General features: G+C 37.6%; 2 protein-coding genes across 4 annotated transcripts in view; one reads left to right on the forward strand and one right to left on the reverse strand.

Moving 5' to 3' along the window:
* The first annotated feature begins 13 nt into the window (after positions 1 to 13).
* LOC132699497 (histone-binding protein RBBP4) lies at positions 14 to 8,386 on the forward strand. The gene is made up of 5 exons (XM_060666246.1): positions 14 to 163; positions 220 to 654; positions 766 to 987; positions 4,106 to 4,567; positions 8,106 to 8,386. The coding sequence occupies exons 1-5, from the start codon at positions 142 to 144 to the stop codon at positions 8,249 to 8,251; spliced, it is 1,287 nt and encodes a 428-aa protein (XP_060522229.1). The 5' UTR covers positions 14 to 141; the 3' UTR covers positions 8,252 to 8,386.
* A 936-nt stretch (positions 8,387 to 9,322) lies between these two features.
* The window catches only part of LOC132699748 (uncharacterized), a 364,826-nt gene continuing 354,156 nt past the window's right edge, over positions 9,323 to 19,992 (reverse strand). The window contains exons 4-8 of one of the 3 annotated variants that reach the window (XM_060666621.1): positions 18,179 to 18,455; positions 17,308 to 18,025; positions 16,162 to 16,631; positions 13,383 to 13,663; positions 9,323 to 10,014 (exon numbers count right to left, since the gene is read on the reverse strand). In XM_060666621.1, the coding sequence (XP_060522604.1) occupies positions 9,602 to 10,014; positions 13,383 to 13,663; positions 16,162 to 16,631; positions 17,308 to 18,025; positions 18,179 to 18,455 (2,159 nt within the window). In that variant the 3' untranslated portion in view covers positions 9,323 to 9,601. The remainder of the gene's footprint in view (positions 10,015 to 13,382; positions 13,664 to 16,161; positions 16,632 to 17,307; positions 18,026 to 18,178; positions 18,456 to 19,992) is intronic. The other 2 variants (XM_060666622.1, XM_060666623.1) reach the window with 2 other exon arrangements.

Raw genomic sequence — 19,992 nt, forward strand, 5'->3', positions numbered from 1 at the left:
TGTCGCGACCATTTTGCGTTCACGTCATTGTTCTGCGGCTTGTATTTGGCGGGACGGCGTCGTCGGCCGCTGCCATTATCAGAAAGGGTTCCGTAGGTTGTCGGGTCCGTCGGATTGGATAAATTCAAGTGCGACAAAACAATGGCCGATAAAGGCGATGCAGGTAATTTGCGAGCTGTAAGTTCCACACGCACTGCGATTATACCGTCCGCTGTTTAGAGACCTTCGACGATGCGGTCGAGGAACGCGTGATAAACGAAGAATACAAAATATGGAAGAAAAACACGCCGTTCCTGTACGACCTCGTGATGACCCACGCGTTAGAGTGGCCCTCGCTCACCGCGCAGTGGTTGCCGGACGTGACGAGGCCGGACGGCAAAGACCATTCGATACACCGTTTGATCCTCGGAACTCACACGTCCGATGAGCAGAACCACCTTTTGATAGCCAGCGTTCAGCTCCCCAACGAAGACGCCCAATTCGACGCCTCGCATTACGACAACGAGAAAGGTGAATTTGGGGGTTTCGGCTCTGTGTCCGGTAAGATTGAGATCGAGATCAAGATTAACCACGAGGGCGAAGTTAACCGGGCTCGGTACATGCCTCAGAATCCGTGCGTCATCGCGACAAAGACCCCATCGAGTGACGTTTTGGGTAAGTCGGTGGTTAAATAAGCCCATTTACATGCTACACTGTATACCATTTTATATGAGTTGAAGTAAATTGAGTAACCCCTAGCGCGATACTCATGACACTGCATTGCAGTCTTCGACTATACAAAGCACCCGAGCAAGCCGGACCCGAACGGCGAGTGTCATCCCGATCTGAGACTGAGGGGCCATCAGAAAGAAGGCTACGGGCTGTCGTGGAACCCCAACCTGAACGGGTACCTGCTGTCGGCGAGTGACGACCACACTATCTGTCTATGGGACATAAACGCGACGCCCAAGGAGAACAGGATCATCGACGCCAAAACGATATTCACAGGTAAACGCGGGATTTGCCACGTCAAGGTATGCTAGAGTAGTTTTTGCTTATTTAAATCAATGGGTGTATCTTTAAAATTATAATTCATAATAAGTCACTTTGATTGGGATCGGGAAAAAAAAGCAGTTTTAAAGGATAATGAATTGTGTTGGTAGCAGTGTTGGTTAAACTTCGAATTTTTTTTACAAAAATCAAAAACATTGATTTAAAAACATCGCGAATTTTTACATTTTTTTTACTTTAATTGATTTTTTTTACATTTCATAAGAATATTTATGATTTTTTTCGCTATAAACAATATAGCACAATATATGCATAAATTGTGGTAAAATAAATCTCGTGGTGGTTTGCCAAATGCGCGTGAAAACTTTCAAATGGCTGGAAGAACAGGATCCAAATAAATCTGGGTGACAGATATTCAAGGGATAGTTTAAATACAGGAAGGTAAGTAATATTTTGTTTTATTATTACTTATTTGATTTTCATTTAACTGGTACAACGTAGGGTATTCACAAAAACGTTTTTAAAACAATTAAGGCATTTATTGTTTAAAAATTCAATTTCCTTTTTGTTTTTTCTTGCCAAAATATGAATTTATGTTCATCTTTATAGTTTTTAGATGCTTATTTTTATGTTTTACCTTTTATAAAAAAGTATTTCGTTCTTTAACTTAGGAAAGAATGGGATTTTGAACGTGTTTGAAAAAAAAAATGATTCCATAAATTTAATAAAACCCAATTAACCCTTTACTAATTTTTTAAGGGAAAATTGGGCGCGTATTTGGTTTGTCATTTATTAATTATTGTTTTAATGTTTTTATTTTCTTTTTAGGCACTGGAATGTCACTTGAAAGGTCTCAGAATTATAAGCCTTTGGAAATCTCTGTAAAGCAGTGGAAACATTTACAATATATATTCGAGAATTACCATTGTCAAAAATAAAAAAAAAAATCAGGAAGAAAAGAATCCTGAATAAGAGAATCTGGCTTTAGAAACAATTAATAATTTATATGAAAACACTGGCATTAGTAACAACCATCTAAAAAAGAATATGTTTTCAGATGAAATAATAAAAAACGTAAATGGAATGCAGTATTGGTCAGAAAAAAATGAGCCAAAAATTCTCAGATAATTATCAATAATAAAACATGGCGACGGAAAAAGGTGGAAATTGAGTATTTTTGTTCAAATTATACAACAAAAAGGACAGAAGCACAAAGTGTATTTTTTTTTTAAACAGTTGCGTTTTATTTTTACGTGTGCTTTTTGTGTTGGTCTCAATAAAAAAAAAAAGGTCTTAAAAAATAGTTAGTTATAATAAATATAGATCGCAAAAAATTGAAAATAGCTGCTACGGACTCTCACTGCCACGATATCGTTTATCTTTGTTCCGCAGATCGTTGACTTATAACGCTGTTGTAATTTTTAATAGTATACCCGATTCAGTAAAATCACATTCAATAAAATTCTTTAAAAAAATATTTCAGGTTGAAACTGCCAACTTCTCGAATAATTTGATTTTCAATGTTATTGTTTTTATTTTTATTTTTAATAACTTTATATTTATATTACAATTACTATAACTTTCTATTTAGTTTTCAATTTAAACATTTAAGAGGTTAATCCATATCATCCCAAATATTTTTTTGCTCTGAAGTTATTTATTTTGTTGCACTTAAGAATACACGTGTCAAAAAAAAAAAAAACTCGAAACATACACAAAAATACTGGCGCGTAAACGAACCAGAGGGTTTCATCATTCAGGTTCAGTAATTGATGAATTACAGGACTGTTGGAAGGACAGCTGTATCGGTGTATGTAACTCGAAAGTCCTAATCATATCAGTCTGTTACCCAGACTCTTGTAGATTTTTGTTATCGTTCATATCTTCTTCGTCAGTCAAGGTATCCACGTCGGGTGGAATATAGACCGCGCCAATATGTTCTGTAAATATTTTTTCACGTTATTTTTAGCACAAATTTACAAGGAATGGAATGCTACAATACATAAAAATACGTAAATACAGATAATACTTACGACTTTAATTGTTATTGTCCTCATCCATCACGATCTCCTCCATAGCCGCCTCTAATTCCTTTTGAGTCAAATACCTTGAAAATGCCATATTTTACGAACTGTAACGTTCACTGCACCAGGCACAAACTAATACTAAAGAACACGCTAATTGTGGGCTGTTTATTCTACATGCGCCGACTTGTTTAGACTTGCAATAACAAAGTTTTGTTTAACAGATAAAACCAGTGGTGCCATTCACGCGTAAATATCAATATAGTATTTCCAATGTATGTTTTTTGGGATGAAATCTACATGCTATAGACTTAACAAAAATGCAATCCAAATCCAAAATATTTTTTTTTACTATTTTGGATATACTTGAAAATGTGATGCAAATTTATGTACCGCTTTTGTTAACTTTTGAAGTCATATGTAAGATCTTTCCTTTACACATAAATTGGCGATTTCTACGATTTTATGTTCTTTAGTAGTGATAATAATAAAATTTCTACCACTGGGATAAAATGGGTTAAGTGGAGTAGCTTTTGCTAGACTTCGCCTCTTCTCTACTGTATATTTGTATATAACGATATACAATAAAGGCAATTTATTATTATTATTATTATTATTATTATTATTATTATTATTATTATTATTATATATTTGTTGGTAGCTTGTAGTTTTTTATTACAAATCCCGAAATATAAAAGGTATGGTCTGTTCATAGATATAAGAAAGTGTGGTCATTAACATTACAATGCAACAAGATTATTACCTAAAATTTCGGAATTTAAATTCAGCTAAAATTGTGGTCCGTAATAGAAAATAATTTTATACCTACCTGTGTTTAATATTCTTTGGTTGGGTTTATTAGTAATCATTCTTATTTCGTGTGTAATATAGCGTGTGTTGAATCGTGTGCGAATTATGCAAAATATGTGCGAGTCTAGTGTACGTCATTAAATGCTCCCGCCCAAATGTAGAAAACACTATTCTACTGAGACTAAGTTATAAACAATGTTTATTCGACTCTTATTGAACGTGGTGCTATCTATGAACAGACTTTATCTAAGGTGTCGCTTTGGATCTTTTTTTTCCTACAGGCCACACCGCTGTGGTGGAGGACGTCGCGTGGCACCTTCTTCACGAGAGCCTGTTCGGTTCGGTCGCGGACGATCAAAAGCTGATGATCTGGGACACCAGGTGCAACAACACGAGCAAACCGTCGCACACGGTCGACGCCCACACCGCCGAGGTCAATTGCCTCAGCTTCAATCCGTATTCGGAGTTTATCTTGGCGACCGGGTCCGCCGACAAAACTGTAGCGTTGTGGGACCTGCGCAACCTCAAACTGAAGCTGCACAGTTTCGAGTCGCACAAGGACGAGATCTTTCAGGTGCAGTGGTCGCCGCACAACGAGACGATCCTCGCTTCGTCCGGCACAGACCGCAGATTGCACGTGTGGGACCTGAGCAAGATCGGGGAGGAGCAGAGTCCCGAGGACGCCGAGGACGGCCCCCCGGAACTGTTGTTCATCCACGGAGGCCACACTGCCAAAATATCCGGTGAGTACCTTTTTTTTTTTTTAATAACTAATTTGCCCCATACTTCCGATGGAAAGGCAGTAAAGATGTCGGTGACATCAAATTTACGCTAAGTGCTTCTAAGCGTCCCACCATTCAAAATATTTGCCTACACTTTTTCCGCGGAAAAAGTGAAAACGTAAAGTAAGTTAAAGAAACATTTTAATTGTATGCAACTATTTGTTTGTTTTTAGAGGTATCAAGGTAAACAAAACAAAAACAAAATGTAGTGTAAGTGGTCGCGTTTTTTTTTTTTTGTAAAGCACTATCAATTTTTTGACATAAGCCGCCTACGTAATATATATTTTTAATAAGAACACCGTGTATATTGTATTTTAGTCTACTCGTTTTTGACAAGTCGGCAAGAATAGGAAATTTTTATATACAGTCGAAACTCTGTGTAGCGAAATTGAAGGGACTGCTTCATTTTTTCATTATAAAGAGTTATAGGCACTTGAAAAATAGCAATACGAAGCAATATGTGTTCTGTAATATTTAATTATTTTATATACATATTTTAACTCTGCTTAGGAACATTTTGTATAAATATTTAAGAACTACATTTAATGTTTCAGATAATCGGTCATTTTCTTTTGAATTTTTTTAGCATGCCAATACGCGTCTCGTTCTTTGGCTTATATTTTCACCACTTCTTCGAGAGGAGCATCTTCTCTACGCTACATAAAAAATGTATCTATCAGCTTAACTGAATATAGGGCTTGTTGAATGGTTGGTGGTGGTCCCAGATCAACTTCTTCATCTTCGTTTTCCTCTTGATGCTCTTCCTCGCCCTTTCTTGTTTGTTGTAATATGGCTTCCTCTGTCAAGTCTGCCAATTTTGTCAGCATTAAAATTGTCGTCAGCAGGATACTTTTCTGCTAGTTTTGGCCACGTCTTCTTCAGCCAATCGTTTCTGTTGACATCGCGGGCTTCGCCACTTATCTGTCCGTAATTATCATGTATCTGTTTGAACTTCCCCGACCATCCTTCCGAGGCCTTGAAATCGATAATGCCGAGCTGTTCAGCAAACTTTTCTGCTTTTAGCTTTACGGTAGGTCCAGAGAGTGGTACATTTTTAAGACGTTGCTGTTGAAACCATTGGCTCTCTTAGTTTTTTACTAGAACTGCCTGCCGCTTCAGCCTCAATGATTTTTTTCTTTGCACACATCCCTTTCCTTTTCTCCCCGTTCTATCTCCCAAATTAAAGCAACTTTATCATCTAGAGTCAAATTAGAAGTGATTGAAACAATGGTGTGCTTTTTTTATATATACCGATAAAGACATTAATATAATCGCTTATTACGAGAAAAGCACTTAGGACGACAAGGTTATCGGTAATTAGTATAATATAATAATAAATAATATCCCGTATTTTGTCTATTACAACCCTTTCATGTAGTGAACGAACTTTCATCGGTCCATAAAACGTTTTTCAAAAAATTGTTATTCCCATTCTCTATTTAAAAAAATCCAATCAAAACTGCATCCTCCTTTGACATTATTCTGCACCTAGTTTATGAGTTTTACGAAATTTAAATGCATCATATTTATATTCTTCCAAAACTGAGTGGATTGATCCCCGAGAAATACCCGTCTCTTTATATACTGTAGTAGTAGAGGAAACTGGATGTGCTTCATAGAACCCTAATGCCTTATTTTCTTCATTTAAAACATTATGATTCCGGCATATCATTTTAGCATTTAATAGGTTACCGTTTTCTGCAAATTTCTTTACCAGCCTTGGAAATATGTGTTGTGAAGGAGCTCGGCGTTCTGCACTTTTATTATTCAGAAAGTGTACTCGAAGCATATAATTCCTTTCACGGATTCTAAATTCGCGAAATACCGTATTAACGATAATGACTTGTACAATAGTTCAACCATCAGCGTTGTTTACTAATATGTCAACCGTAAACATATTTTTATTCGTCAATTATATAAAAAATTTCTGTGTTTGCCGATTTGTCAAAACCGAGTGGACTAAAATGTAAAGTGTAATTGTAATCATGTGCATTGTAATCGGAATAACCTATTAAACACATTCTATGTAGGCTTACATGATTTTTGAAATTGGTAGGGTTTTGTTTTATAATACGTCACTTGGAAAAAGAAAACTTGGCTACTAACCCAACAGTTCGTTTTTTTGTTCAGCTTTATAATGTTAACAAGATAAATTGAACGTAAGGTAAAAAATGACGTTTTTTTTTTGGATCTGCCACATAAAAACTGGTCGCTAGTTACCTGTAGAAAGCACCTACCACGTATGAGCTCTTAATATTACTGGGAAGATTATCATCATTATAGTTTTGCATTTTTGGTTTGGCCTCATATTTAAATATTCATATCTTAGCACCAATAAATCGTTAAGCGAATTTTATTGATAATTTTTATAAGAAATTGATGAACGCTCTACAAAAATACGCTCTTGTTCTTTTTTGATAAATCGAACCATTCCAAAGATATTCGATGCCAAAAATTGAAGAATTTATAGAAAAATAACTTTTTGTTCCGGATTTTGTTATTGAAATGATTTCAATTGTTCTTATAGGAAATTGAATGTTCGACAGAAAAGGTCTCTCTCCAACCATTTTGAAGATATTTGCGTTGGAATTCCAATGGGTGCTTATTGTTCGTCGTTTTATTTATTATCCATTTAATATTAATAAATCCATCCATAAAATTTTATCAAACTAACTCCAATTTTTACGAATATTGCGAAAACTCGTCAATTTAATGAATAAATTGAAAATATTTATTAGAAACTATGAATATAAGTTACCCATTACCATTCCGATGTAAACATCTTCAAAATGTGTCGAGTAATCTGTAAACCACGGGAGACCTTTTTCGTTTAGCATTAAATTTCCGATAAGAATAATTGAGAACATTTCACGGTAATCAATTTTCTGCAAATAACAAAAGTTATTAAGTTATTTAAGTTATTTTTTGGATCTCGAATATCTTTGAAATGGTTCGATTTTTGTAGAGCGTTGAATTTCCTATTAAAATTATTAATAACATTTTATTGATTATAAGATGTATTAATTTATATGTGAGACTAAATGCTTTCTAGACGTAACTAGCAACTAGTTTTTGTGTGTCAGCTGAAGAATTAAAAAAGCGAAAATGACCAGTATATAAGGAAGACTAACCAAAATGAAAGGTAATTTTTATTCTGCACAGTTTTTGTTCATTTGTTCAAAAAACGATTTTAGTTAACTACCACCGATGATACACGCCCCATAAGCTTGACGTCGCAGCGATGGGTAACTGAAAAATTCCAAAAAAAGACGTTAACAATGTTCAAATTGAACTCGATGTTGTTAAATTAATCATTTTATTTGACGTTTCTTGTCGTTTAAAGTCCAATACTTTTATTATTACACCAAGCAAGTGTGCCGCCTGCAAAGTTTTAAAAATGATGTGACGTCACGCGTGAGCTTTGGTGTCATCGGTGTGGTTGTTTTTGATTGTCAAAAAAAAAAACGAAATTAAAATTGTTACGTCGTTGTGGTCGCAGATTTCAGTTGGAACCCGAACGAACCGTGGGTGATATGCTCGGTGTCGGAGGATAACATAATGCAGGTGTGGCAAATGGCGGAGAACATTTACAACGACGAGGAGCCGGAGCAGCAGCCCTGCGACATGGAGGCGGCGGCCACATAATTCCCCATTTCGTATTATTTTCGCATTTTTTTTTTACAATTGGCCGTTTTATGTTTACAAACACTTTTATTTCTGTACCGTGTATTTTTGTTAAATTTCGTACTTGTTGCTCCAATAAACAAGTGTTTTTTTTGTCGTTTTTTTTTTGATTGAAGTGTACACGTCGTTAATAATTTGGTTCGCACTCAGTGTTCGAGGTTACGCGCAGTAGGCTGCGGTGGTGCCGCGTCAACGGGCGTCGTCATGGCAACGGTTTAATAATTAAAACAAGCGCACGCGTCGATTTAACACTGCGTAGTTGCGGAATAAAAGTTTGTGATCGGTGGTGTGAGTTTGCATGATTTCGGACGCTAGCGTGAAAAATTCGAACTTACTTGCGAGGATGTTCGCAAAAATGGCGATATATGAGACGATGAAATTCAATCACTTACCATTATAATTTGTTTGCCGGAAGTCTTCGAAGAAATTAGAAAATCCAAGCGCTGAAGACGAATCACTCTCGACATCAATGCTACTAGCCCTCACCGACCAGTGCAAACAAAGAACTTTTTGAGGTAAGTTGTTAGATGTTAGGTTGCAAATAGATTTACTCTCCGATTTTTCATTGGTTTTATCGTGCATTTAGAGTAGAGTGGATTTTTGGCTTTGGCAGATCGAAAATGTTGAGAGATTTTTGGACAAATGATAAATCTGGTTATATTTCTTTGGAACTTTTGATATGTGGTCAGTGATGTTTTGAATGTAAGGAAGAACAGTGCCAAGTGTCAACTTAGAAAAAGATCCCACTTACAGGGAAAACTGACAGTCTCGTAATTAATTCCTTTCACTTCGTTGAACAACTAAAAAGCATCACATTACACAAGGTATTAAAAAATTAATATATATTTTTGATATGTATTTGTATATTGTCAAAGCTCGCAAAGTTTTTCTTGTTAGTCGGGAAGTTTTGGTTTATACAAGGAACTTCGTTCCATTTTTTTCTCTTTTTGTGCGGTTAACGCAGGTAAAATTTGTGTTTGTAGGCGATTATTGGGTTGCGGGTTATAGGGCGCTTCGTCAAATAAAACGTGGAACGTTATATCGAATAATTTATTTTTGCAAAGTAAATACAGTATACCTTTATACAGGGGGGGAGATGGGGGTTTGGGGGGTGACGATTACGCAATCATATAGACATAATATGTATATATATACCGATAAGTGTGTGTATACTGCTTTGGCCCTACTACGACCCTATATAAGTATCCAGACGCTATGTATACCTCTAATTAATTCGTTTTTGAACGACGCTATGTATATGTATAAACCTATGGACAGTTTTTCGCGCGTATATACAGGGCGATCGGTGTTTTAGTGCCGTTCTTCCGGCACTGGCGCGATCAGCCGCTGCAGGCTGAGGTACTCGTTGCCGGAACGGGGGCGGAGCGTGCAGCTGGGCGGCGGCGCGACGCCCGCCGCCGCGTCGCTCGAACTCGACGACAGCGACAGCGTTTCGAAGTAATCGGACATGTCGGACGTGCCGCTGCTGGTGCTGCCGTTCGGGCAGACCGGAACTTCCGCTTCCGCGCTCGCCGATTTGACGTCCGCCGTGGCCTTGTTGAACTGAAAGCTAAGATCGCGCAGCGGGTCGGAACTTTTGGACCTGCGCGGTAGCGTGACGTTCGCGCAGATCTGCGCCCTGCGCGGCAGCTCGAACACGCCCGAATCGTTCGAGCTCGACGAATCCCTGTTGCTTTTGCACGGCACGCTCGACGATCTGCGCACTGCGATCGGAAAACACGCGTCGTTGGTCGTCGAAAGGCGCATACACGTGACGTCACTTGTCGGGTTTCAAAATATTTGGTAAATGTACCGGGTGAGAACCTAATTCACAATTTTCCGAGAGAATGGAAGGTTCGAATTTTAAAAATCTAATGCAAAAATAGCGGGGGTAGCGCTGCTAGACCTCGCCACCTGTTCAACTCTATTGTAGTATATTCTTGTTATTTATTATTTTTATTATTATTATTTCGGGGTTGTATTTGGATTCTAGTCGGCATAACAGAGGAGCATGTGGATGGTATATCCGGAATGAAGTTAAACGCAAAAGGTGTGGACGGCATCGATTTAAAAATACTTTATTTACTCCTCACCTGAATTTTATTGTTGTCGAAAGAGAGCAGCTAAAATAATACCTTACAGAATTTCGTTCCATTAGCAAACTCCATGTAATGTCTCAAATATTATGCCTGCCTCCTAATCTGACACAGTACGACCATCACACAGACCTTGTAGGATTTTGTTGGATTAATACGTTAGAATTAGTGTTGTCTGTCTGACTTTCCACCCGTTTTGAGGGGAATGCATCATTTAGGACCTTTATTGTTCTCGATTTTCACGTCTGACTTCTCTAAATGCTATTCTTATCAGTATGCTGATGACGTGCAAATACTGAAACGTAGCTTTGTCTTTCAATGACATAAAAGTGATATCTAGAATATCCAAAGCCCATGGTCTGTTAATAAATGATTCCAAGAGTAAGCGACTTTTTGATTCTCACTTGTCTTATTTACTTCAGAACTCCTATGAAAACAGAGACGTTTACCTCTTGTTTGTCGATCTAACAGTGCGCATCCAAAAACTATGGCAGGCGCTAGAAAAATCAACGGTCCATAATGTAGCTATAATAGGAATTAAGTAGCTCTATAGACAAGCCACATCTCGATTTAAGATAGGAAAGAACATGTCGGAAAATTTTCAAGACTCAAAAGACCTTCGACAAGGATGCTGTGTCTCTCCGACACTGTTCAAGATTTATTGGAATGAAGCCTTCAGAATGGGAATTGAATTAACAAATAACACCAAGACTTAGAATTTGTGACAAGGAGGTTATTTGATGGATATACAAGATTGTGGCTGACAGTAAACTGTAATAAAACAAAATAAATGTGTGTTACGGTGGCGGCATGTAAGGAATGCAACTACCTGGGAACTACGATGGATAAGAGTGGACGAACAAGAAAGGAAATAGAAGACCGAATAGTGAAGGGGCAAAGGGTTATAAGAGGTGTCAGCTCTTTTCTCTAGTCGACACAAAGGAAAAAAATTATATACGATACTATATTTAAAAGCATAGTCCTTTATGGATGCGAAACATGGCAACTAGTCGGGCGCAGAGCGGCTGGTAAATCAAGGACGGATCGGGTAAACAACCAACGAATAAGGGCAATCGTGGACGTATAGATGACCATCCTTGAAGAACTGGGCCAACGTAGAGAGAATGGGCGAAGAGAGATTACCAAAGCAAATTCTAAAATGGACACCCACAGAAAGAAGGAAAACGGGGTAGACCTAAGATCACGAGCCATGTCAGAAAGGAACTGACAACCAGGAAACTGGGAAGATCGAAAGGAATGAAAACTGAGAACCGGAAGGCGTAGGACGCTATAAAAAGCAAATAAATATTCGGACGCGAATGTTTATTGACCAAGAAATCAATGCTACCCATGCATTGATGGTAAAATGTAGTGTGCTTAGATAAGTGAGATGTCAGTTCGGGTTGTATCTTTCAAGTTTGTATAATAGTTGATAAGAAAATGACGCGTGGTGTTGCAACAAACAAAAAAGTGCGAGAAATTATCATACTTCAGTACTGCAGAGGTAAATCAATGCAAAAAAATTCAAATGGCTTGGGTATTGCAACATCAACAGTCGGGGATATTATAAAAAAGTATGGAGAGACAACTAGTGTTGGCGTAAAAGTTCAGGCCGCAAAATCATTGAAAGAGATGGTCGTATTCTGGTCAAGAATTCTAAAACTAGCGACAAATTCAAGCTCGATGGAATCACGAGGCAAACTTAAATGTCTTGAGGGAATGTTGTAGACAATAGATGCATAAGTCTGGTATGAGTTTTTATAACTTAAGTTTACAATTTTTCCTGTTTCAATACAAAAATTATTAATATTCTAAGATCTACTTTGTTTAAGGCAAAGGAAAAACCATTATTAACGTCTATTCAGAATCTAAAATATCCTGGACAACGGAAACGTGGAGTAACGTTATCTTCAGCGACGAATTTGATGTGTGTGTAGGCGATTTTCGGAAAAGGGTGATTCGTACAAAATCAGACCCCTTTCACAAAGATTGTCTAAAGCGCACGGTAAAATTTCCTCAGGGTGTTATGATATGGGGGCGTATGAGTGGTAACGGGGTTGGCAACTACTGTACTGTAAATGCCGAAAAATACCAACGAATTTTATCAAGAAGTTGGATTCCATCAATAGAACCAACTTTTGGAAATGAAAATTTTATATTTCAACAAGACGGTCTGCGAAAACAACAAAAAAGTGGTTTGGGGACCGTAATATGAAAGTTTTATCGCGGCCATCAAGTAGACTTGAACATTATTGAAACCTTATGGCATCGGATGAAAAAGACTTTGCGTAACAATCCTCAGCGTTCAGTTCCAGCATTAATGGCTAAAATCACAAGTATAAATATAAATATATATTTACATTTATATATAAAATATATACTTATATAATATATATAAGTATAAATATGTTTTCTTATTATTTCGTACATCGTCCGAACAATTAGTTGTTAGGGCTCGTATTCCGTCGGCACTCAATGATTCTTAGTGGTTAAATCTATCTGAAAGGTATTTTGCACATATATCTACGTTAGTGTATAAATAAAATTGCTATACACGAAAAGCCTCGATATCTCTATACTCTATACTTGTCACCGTAACAAGTTCAATGTTCCCAGGCATAGTACGGCTGCCTTTCAGAGCTCAGGATTTAAAATTAAAAGAGTTGGTGAGATTAAGTTGTCGCCGAACCGCCGAATTTATTTAAATTCTTTAATATTTTTTTTAGTTAATTTTGCTTTTTCCAGTGTCTGTCATTTCTATTTCCTCTTTTTTTTCGAATATAAAATATTTATATTCATCTTCGTTGGACGTGAATTTTAATTTATTATTATTATTATTATTATTATTATTATTATTATTATTATTATTATTCTTATTATTGTACTATGAAAAGCGGTCACCTTCTGGATGCTACCTAACAAGTGACGTCACGGCTTCTATCGGTATTTAAAAAAAAACCTAACCCCATTTTTACAAACCGTCGCAGTGTGCTTACCGAGTTGGGTTTGCGCGCATCTGCACGGAGACGCGATTTCCGGTTCCGGTTCCGGTTCGACGCGGCTCGTGCTGGAATCGGCGCTGTTTGACCTTTTCCGTCTGACGTTGTCCAGATTATCGGTCGAGTCCATCAGCTGTTTGCGCTGATAGATGTTGGTGTGCAGCATGGCGGAACCGGAAGGTTTGGTCGAGCGATCGAGGGCGGGGCCCAGATTCGGGTTACTGTTGGACAACACTTTGCCCAGACGTTGTTTTACCGCCGGCGACATCGGGATGTAGCTGAAATAAACGTCAGTCTTTGGGAGAACGTTTCGATTGAGAAGTTAAAATATAAAAAAATAATCAGCTCAGCAGCTCACGATATCCAGACCGACAAATCTAGGTTTTGCAAAAGCGCCCTGTTGTTATTAAAGTTATTAAACACGTGTGCCTAATTTGCTGGTTGCTATGCGATAGGTTAGATTCAATATTAGAAGTTTGATAAAACATAAATCGATATTAATTTATTTATTTATTTAGATACACTGTTCCACAGGATAAAGCAAAAGGACAGTTTTGATCTCACACTCAGCAGAGAGTGCGTACAATTGATAAGAATTATTAAGATCTGATTTAATTTTGGCCCTTAATAGCTTGAATTCATTGAGAGCACCAATATCGTTCTTAGTCCTAAACAATTTTAAATATTTAAATTTTAAGCGGATTCGCTTGATTATATCCTACATGAACCACGCTTATTATCCTTCATAATGCACATATTCATCGAAGATGTTGTCAAGTTTACCGTAAAAGTACGTGCAGGTGTCATTGGCTTTGTCAAAAGATTCCAGGAAGGTCCAATCTGTTTTGGCAATACGATCATACATTAGATGGAACTTGGTCGTTACAAGGTGTGGCTGAAATTCAGCTTACAAAAAATAAATAAGAACTAAAAGTTCAGATTTTCACGAAATTATATATTTTGACATGACAATTGCTCCGACAACACCGTGTCTTTATCAAATGTAATATTTACACACTACCTGCTACTATATATACCGAAAATTGACCGAAAATCCCCATCTTAAATTTTGGCTGGAAAGTACGTCAAATTTTCAATCAGCACATCAATGTTTCTATCGTAAAAACTAAAAAATTTACAGAAAACTGTATTCTATGATGGTGTTCATTATTTAAGTTTTAGTTTGTTTTGTGTAAATTTTAATTGCTTTTGTAAATAGGCAAGTGCTATTTACTCATTTATTTTCTTTTTATTCTTTTATTTATTTTTATTTATTTATTACTATTATTATTATTATCATTTAAAAGAACACTACAGTATGCCCGTTTGGATAGCTTTTTGGAAAACGCCATTTTAACGTTATATTACGTTATTTTATATTTCATTATTATTATTATATTTTTTATTTTAGTTATTTGTTCATTTTAACGTTTTATTAGGACGTTTCGTTACGATTGGTCGTTTTTGCGTAATTCTTTCGTCGATTTCGCATGAGACAAATAGGAAATTTTTAAACATGAAATATTTTTGAAATACAACACTAACAAATTAAAATAGTACCGTTTAACTTTTTTTTTGGTTTTTAAGACATTTTTGCATCTATTCTGCGTGGAATTAAGAATTGTATTTGTTAATTTGGGCTATGCTTAAAAAGAACATTACAGTGTGTCCGTTTGGGCAGCTTTTAGGAAATAAAATAAACGTCGACGTCATTTTAACGTTATATTGCGACGTTTCGTTTAAGACTGGTCATTTTTACGTCATTCTTTTGTCGATTTCGTCTGAGACAAATAGGAAATTTTTAAACATGAAATGCTTTTGAAATACAACACTTAACAAATTAAAATAATAACGTTTAACTTTTTCTTTTGTTTTTTTAAGATATTTACATACATACCTTGCGTGAAATTAAGAATCGTATTTGTTAATTTGGGCTATCCTTTAAAAGAACACTACAGTGTGTCTGTTTGCGCAACTTTTGGGAAATAAAATAAACGCCGACGTCATTTTAACGTTATATTAGGACGTTTCGTTAGGATTGGTCGTTTTTGAGTTATTATTTCGTCAATCTCGCATCAGACATGACTAAATTTTATTTTTGTTTACATCCGATTTTAGATTTAGAACTGGGCAGAAATTACGAACACAGTTGACCCGTTCGGGCCTGTTTGGGCAGCTTTTCGGAAATAAAATAAACGTCGACGTCATTTTAACGTTATATTGCGACGTTTCGTTTAAGACTGGTAATTTTTACGTCATTCTTTTGTCGATTTCGTCTGAGACAAACAGGAAATTTTTAAACATGAAATACTTTTGAAATACAACACTTAACAAATTAAAAGGATAACGTTTAACTTTTTCTTTTGTTTTTTTAAGATATTTACATACATACTTTGCGTGGAATTAAGAATTGTATTTGTTAATTTGGGCTATCCTTTAAAAGAACACTACAGTGTGTGTGTTTGCGCAACTTTTGGGAAATAAAATAAACGCCGACGTCATTTTAACGTTATATTAGGACGTTTCGTTAGGATTGGTCGTTTTTGAGTTATTATTTCGTCAATCTCGCATCAGACATGACTAAATTTTATTTTTGTTTACATCCGATTTTAGATTTAGAACTGGGCAGAAATTACGAACACAGTTGACCCGTTCGGGCCTGTTTGGGCAGCTTTTCGGAAATAAAATAAACGTCGACGTCGTTTTAACCGTTATATTACGTTGTTGCGTCATTTTATCGTCGATTTCGCGATCTTTAATTGTTCAAAAAACTTACCCGGGATGCGGCTGGTTGTTGGGCTGTTTCGCGGGTTCCATCATCAGGTAATCCTGGTCCTGCGCGTGGCCGCATTTCGCGCACAGCAACGCCCTCGCCCTCTCCCCGATTTCCCTGCCGTTTTCGTATAGCTGAAGCGTTTGAGCGAACTCGAAGTTTTCGTAATTGGACGCGGGCTGCTGCGTCGTCGTCGCCGTCGCGGGCGTCAAGTTGGCGTAGTTGGCGACGCCCGCGGCGGCGTTCTGAAGGTTTCTATACGTTTTCTTGCTGTAATCGACGGTGGCGTAAACGGCGTGAACGTCATCGGGGGCGGTCCAGCACGACATGAGCCGTTGACAGACGCACGGACGTTCCGGTTCCGGTTGGCGCACGCGTAATATGCATCCGCACGCCTTTTGCACCGTCTCGAAGCCGGTCACGCACTCTCTGAGCTTCCTGGGAGTGTCGTAATGTTCGTCCTGTTTCGGTTCCTACGATTGAAATATAATATCGTTTTTTTTTCTATCTTGAATACCTCAATCGGTCGCCCTCGTATAATCGTAGTTTTTGATGAATTATGCGCTGTTTCTTAATGCGAGAGAGGTGTATATATAAATCGTTATTAATCTGTAAAACCTATCCTGGAGGTAGAGGGAAATAGAACACGAGAAACAGTTGAAGCCCAAAATGGGCACGCAACCAGAACTTCTTAGAAATCGTATCGTATTTTTCATAATACTTAAGTATGTAATATTGTTTTTTTTTTTGTTATAAGTAATAGGTAAGTAATGTGTTAATTAATGAAAATATATTTAATTGAAAATGTCATAATAATAACCAATATTACACAATAGAAAATCATACAACAAACTCTACTTTGGGTTTTCACGGATAATTTTACTTTTGAAAAATATGCGCGATATTTCAAAATCTGTGAAAAATATTCAATTTTAACGAAATGTCGACCTGTCGAAATTTGACAGATAACATTTTTAGTTTAAATTGCAGAATAGTATTCCTGCAAAAAATAGCAGACATTTTTCATCGACGTAAGTTATATTTTTATTTAAATTTAACATTTTGTTTCTTGCAATTTATTTAGTTAAACATTATTTTTAAGGGACACTTTTAATTATTTATATATAATATAAAAAATCAGATAATTACCGTCACCGGATAGGGTATTTTCGGGACGTCGTAGTTATCGTAGGACGGCGGGGGCGGCGGTTTCTTGACAGACGCCGGTGACCCCGGCTTTGGGGGTCTGGCCGGGGGCTTCGTAACGGCCTGGCTCCATCCCGAGCTATCGCTCGAGCTGCTGATCGAATGTCTGTCGCACGTGTGCTCCCAACACGTGGGGCCCACCGTCACCGTCGCCGTAGACGATCTGGACATGGCGCCCAGCTTACTGATACAACTCATACATCGTTCCATCGGATGTTGGTTCCAGCCGTCGTTGGAAATGCTGTCGCCGCATCCGTAGTTACTCTCCAGGTCCGTATAGGGAGAATCCGCGCGCGATATCAACGAAGCTTCGCTTAAATCCAACCCCCCGCCCCCGCAAGGCCGTAATGGTGGTCTGCGGGCGGGACTGTCCATTACGGACATATTTCTGGACACCGGACGCTTTCTGGACGAATGCAGGTTACCGGTAGCGGCCACTTTGAGGGTGGACATAATCTCCTCGCCTTGGTCGGCTATCAAGACGTATAGGCCTTCGCCTTTGAGGCACCGCGAGCCGCCCTCGAAACAGAACCGGCCCTCCACCACGCCGTACCGTCTCAAATCGCTGATCTGCCATTGGCCCGCAACGCGGGGCGGCACGCCCGTCGTCAAGCAGAAGCCCCGTTCTTGCACGTGGAGGCGGGCGGGACCGGGGGGTAACCTGTAACGGAACATTGAACGACGCCGTGAAACAAGACTCCTTAATACGCCACTCTCAACTAACACAACATGAGTTAACACACGAAGAAAAGAATCCGGCTTTAGAAACAATTAATAATTCATATGGAAACTGCTTGCTGGGATGGGGACTCACCTCGATTTGGGGGGCGAACTCGAAACGAGCACCAAAAAATGCGGTCCGTCGTTTAGATGCGAACTCAATTTGACCTGCCACTGCATCAGGCGCTCGCGGTTATCGAACGCCAGCACCACCACGACGTCCTGGCACAAGATGGCCACCGTGTGGGACTCCTTGTCTAACGTGAACCCGGTCTCGAGGCCGAGGAAATGCTCCAGGGAGAGCGACGCTTTGGTCTGGCCCTGCTTGTAGCGGTCCTTCGAGTCCCGATAGAGTTGCAGATGTAGACAGTCTGGAAAATAGGAAAAAGGGCGGTTAGAACGTGTCGATGAATATTGAATAAGGGTCCCTTAACCGCAGGACCCGTATATGTGTAGGGCCCGGGGCGGTCGCACATTGAAAATGCTTGGGGTTTAGGTTTAATTTAAGGTCTTTAAATAAAACGCGGGAACGCAACGCCCCGGGAGTGGGGGAAGCAAAGAAAGGTTTGCTTGGTTCGGGATCGTATTTTAATTATTCAAAAATCGGCAGGGTTTTACATTACTTCGCGGAATATAGTTTTGTTAAGTAATAAGATAAGCAATAGGTTGTGTACTTACCTTTTTTGTTCTATTTATTCTTTTTATGAATTTATTATTTGTATTCTTGGGACCGGTGCTCTATGCACTGTTTAAAGAATTCTCAAATAATTTTTTTGTAACTGTCTATTAAAAAATATACTAAGATAAATGCGAAATAACCAAAACCAATTTGTAATTTGTAATCAGGTAAAGAAATCCAACACCCTGTACATTTACGTCAAAGGAAAAAAAGTTTAACTACTTTAAATCATACAGCCGGGTCCTTAGAACTCCCCGTCACTCTCAAATTCTCAGTCGGTGTCAGTATCTTACGAGGCGTGTTCAAAAAGTAAGGCGACTTTTAAGTTTTATCAAAAAGTATTTATTTACTCTTTATCTCCTCAATGGTTCCACACCATTTTTGCTAACATACGTTAGGGACCAACATAACAAAAAAAAGTTTAATTTTTGACAATTACAAAAGTCACTTTACTTTTTGAACGCACCTCGTATTCAAGGTCCCGAAGCAAAATGTAGAGGGTATTTCCTGCTACAATAATTGAATTCTTTATAAATTTAAAGAAAGTAAAATAAGATATTTTGGGAGTAAATCGACTTAGGTGTTTTTGGCATTGCAAAATATACTTACTATTTTAGCCACTGCAATTATTAACATTTTATAACAAATGTCTGTTTTTATATTTTATTTTTGGACTGATTTGCGTAGTACTTTTACTTTGGTCAAGAATTGGTCTGAATTCAATCCAAACATATTCAATAATGAAATTAGAATTAAAAAACTAAACTTTAATCCCAACCTTTGGGAAATCGTCTTATTATTATTAAAAATAATCAGTAAATAATAGTGTTATTAATAAATTTGTTGATTTTTGAATATTTATTTTAGTTCGAAACTATGAAACTTATTTAATAACAAATTATTACTAGATTTATATATTTTTTAACAAACGACGTCGATTATCCAATTCCGCCATTAACGAATTGGATAATCAACCAACATCAACAGTATAATATGAAAGGTTCCAACCTATTAAATTAAGACACATTTATATTTATTCTTGTATTTTTGTATGGGTTGAGCATCAAGAAGTATTTGCCGCCATGTCCCCGCGGCCATTAGAAAAACAAACAGCCGTGTTAGGGGGCGGGTGGGGGGGTGGGAGTAATATATCGGGAAAACATGTCACGGAACAAACACCAGCTGACATTTTGTCGCAGATATATCGAGATGTTTTCTATATACCAATA

This window comes from Cylas formicarius, unplaced genomic scaffold (genome assembly GCF_029955315.1).
Source record: "Cylas formicarius isolate icCylForm1 unplaced genomic scaffold, icCylForm1.1 PGA_scaffold_3__17_contigs__length_32017465, whole genome shotgun sequence".
Taxonomy (NCBI): Eukaryota; Metazoa; Arthropoda; class Insecta; order Coleoptera; family Brentidae; genus Cylas; species Cylas formicarius.

Coding starts and splice junctions, on each gene's coding strand:
- LOC132699497 (XM_060666246.1), top strand. CDS start 142: ATGGCCGATAAAGGCGATGCAG. Junction 164..219: donor GGCCGATAAAGGCGATGCAG/GTAATTTGCGAG, acceptor TCCGCTGTTTAG/AGACCTTCGACGATGCGGTC. Junction 4,568..8,105: donor CCACACTGCCAAAATATCCG/GTGAGTACCTTT, acceptor TTGTGGTCGCAG/ATTTCAGTTGGAACCCGAAC.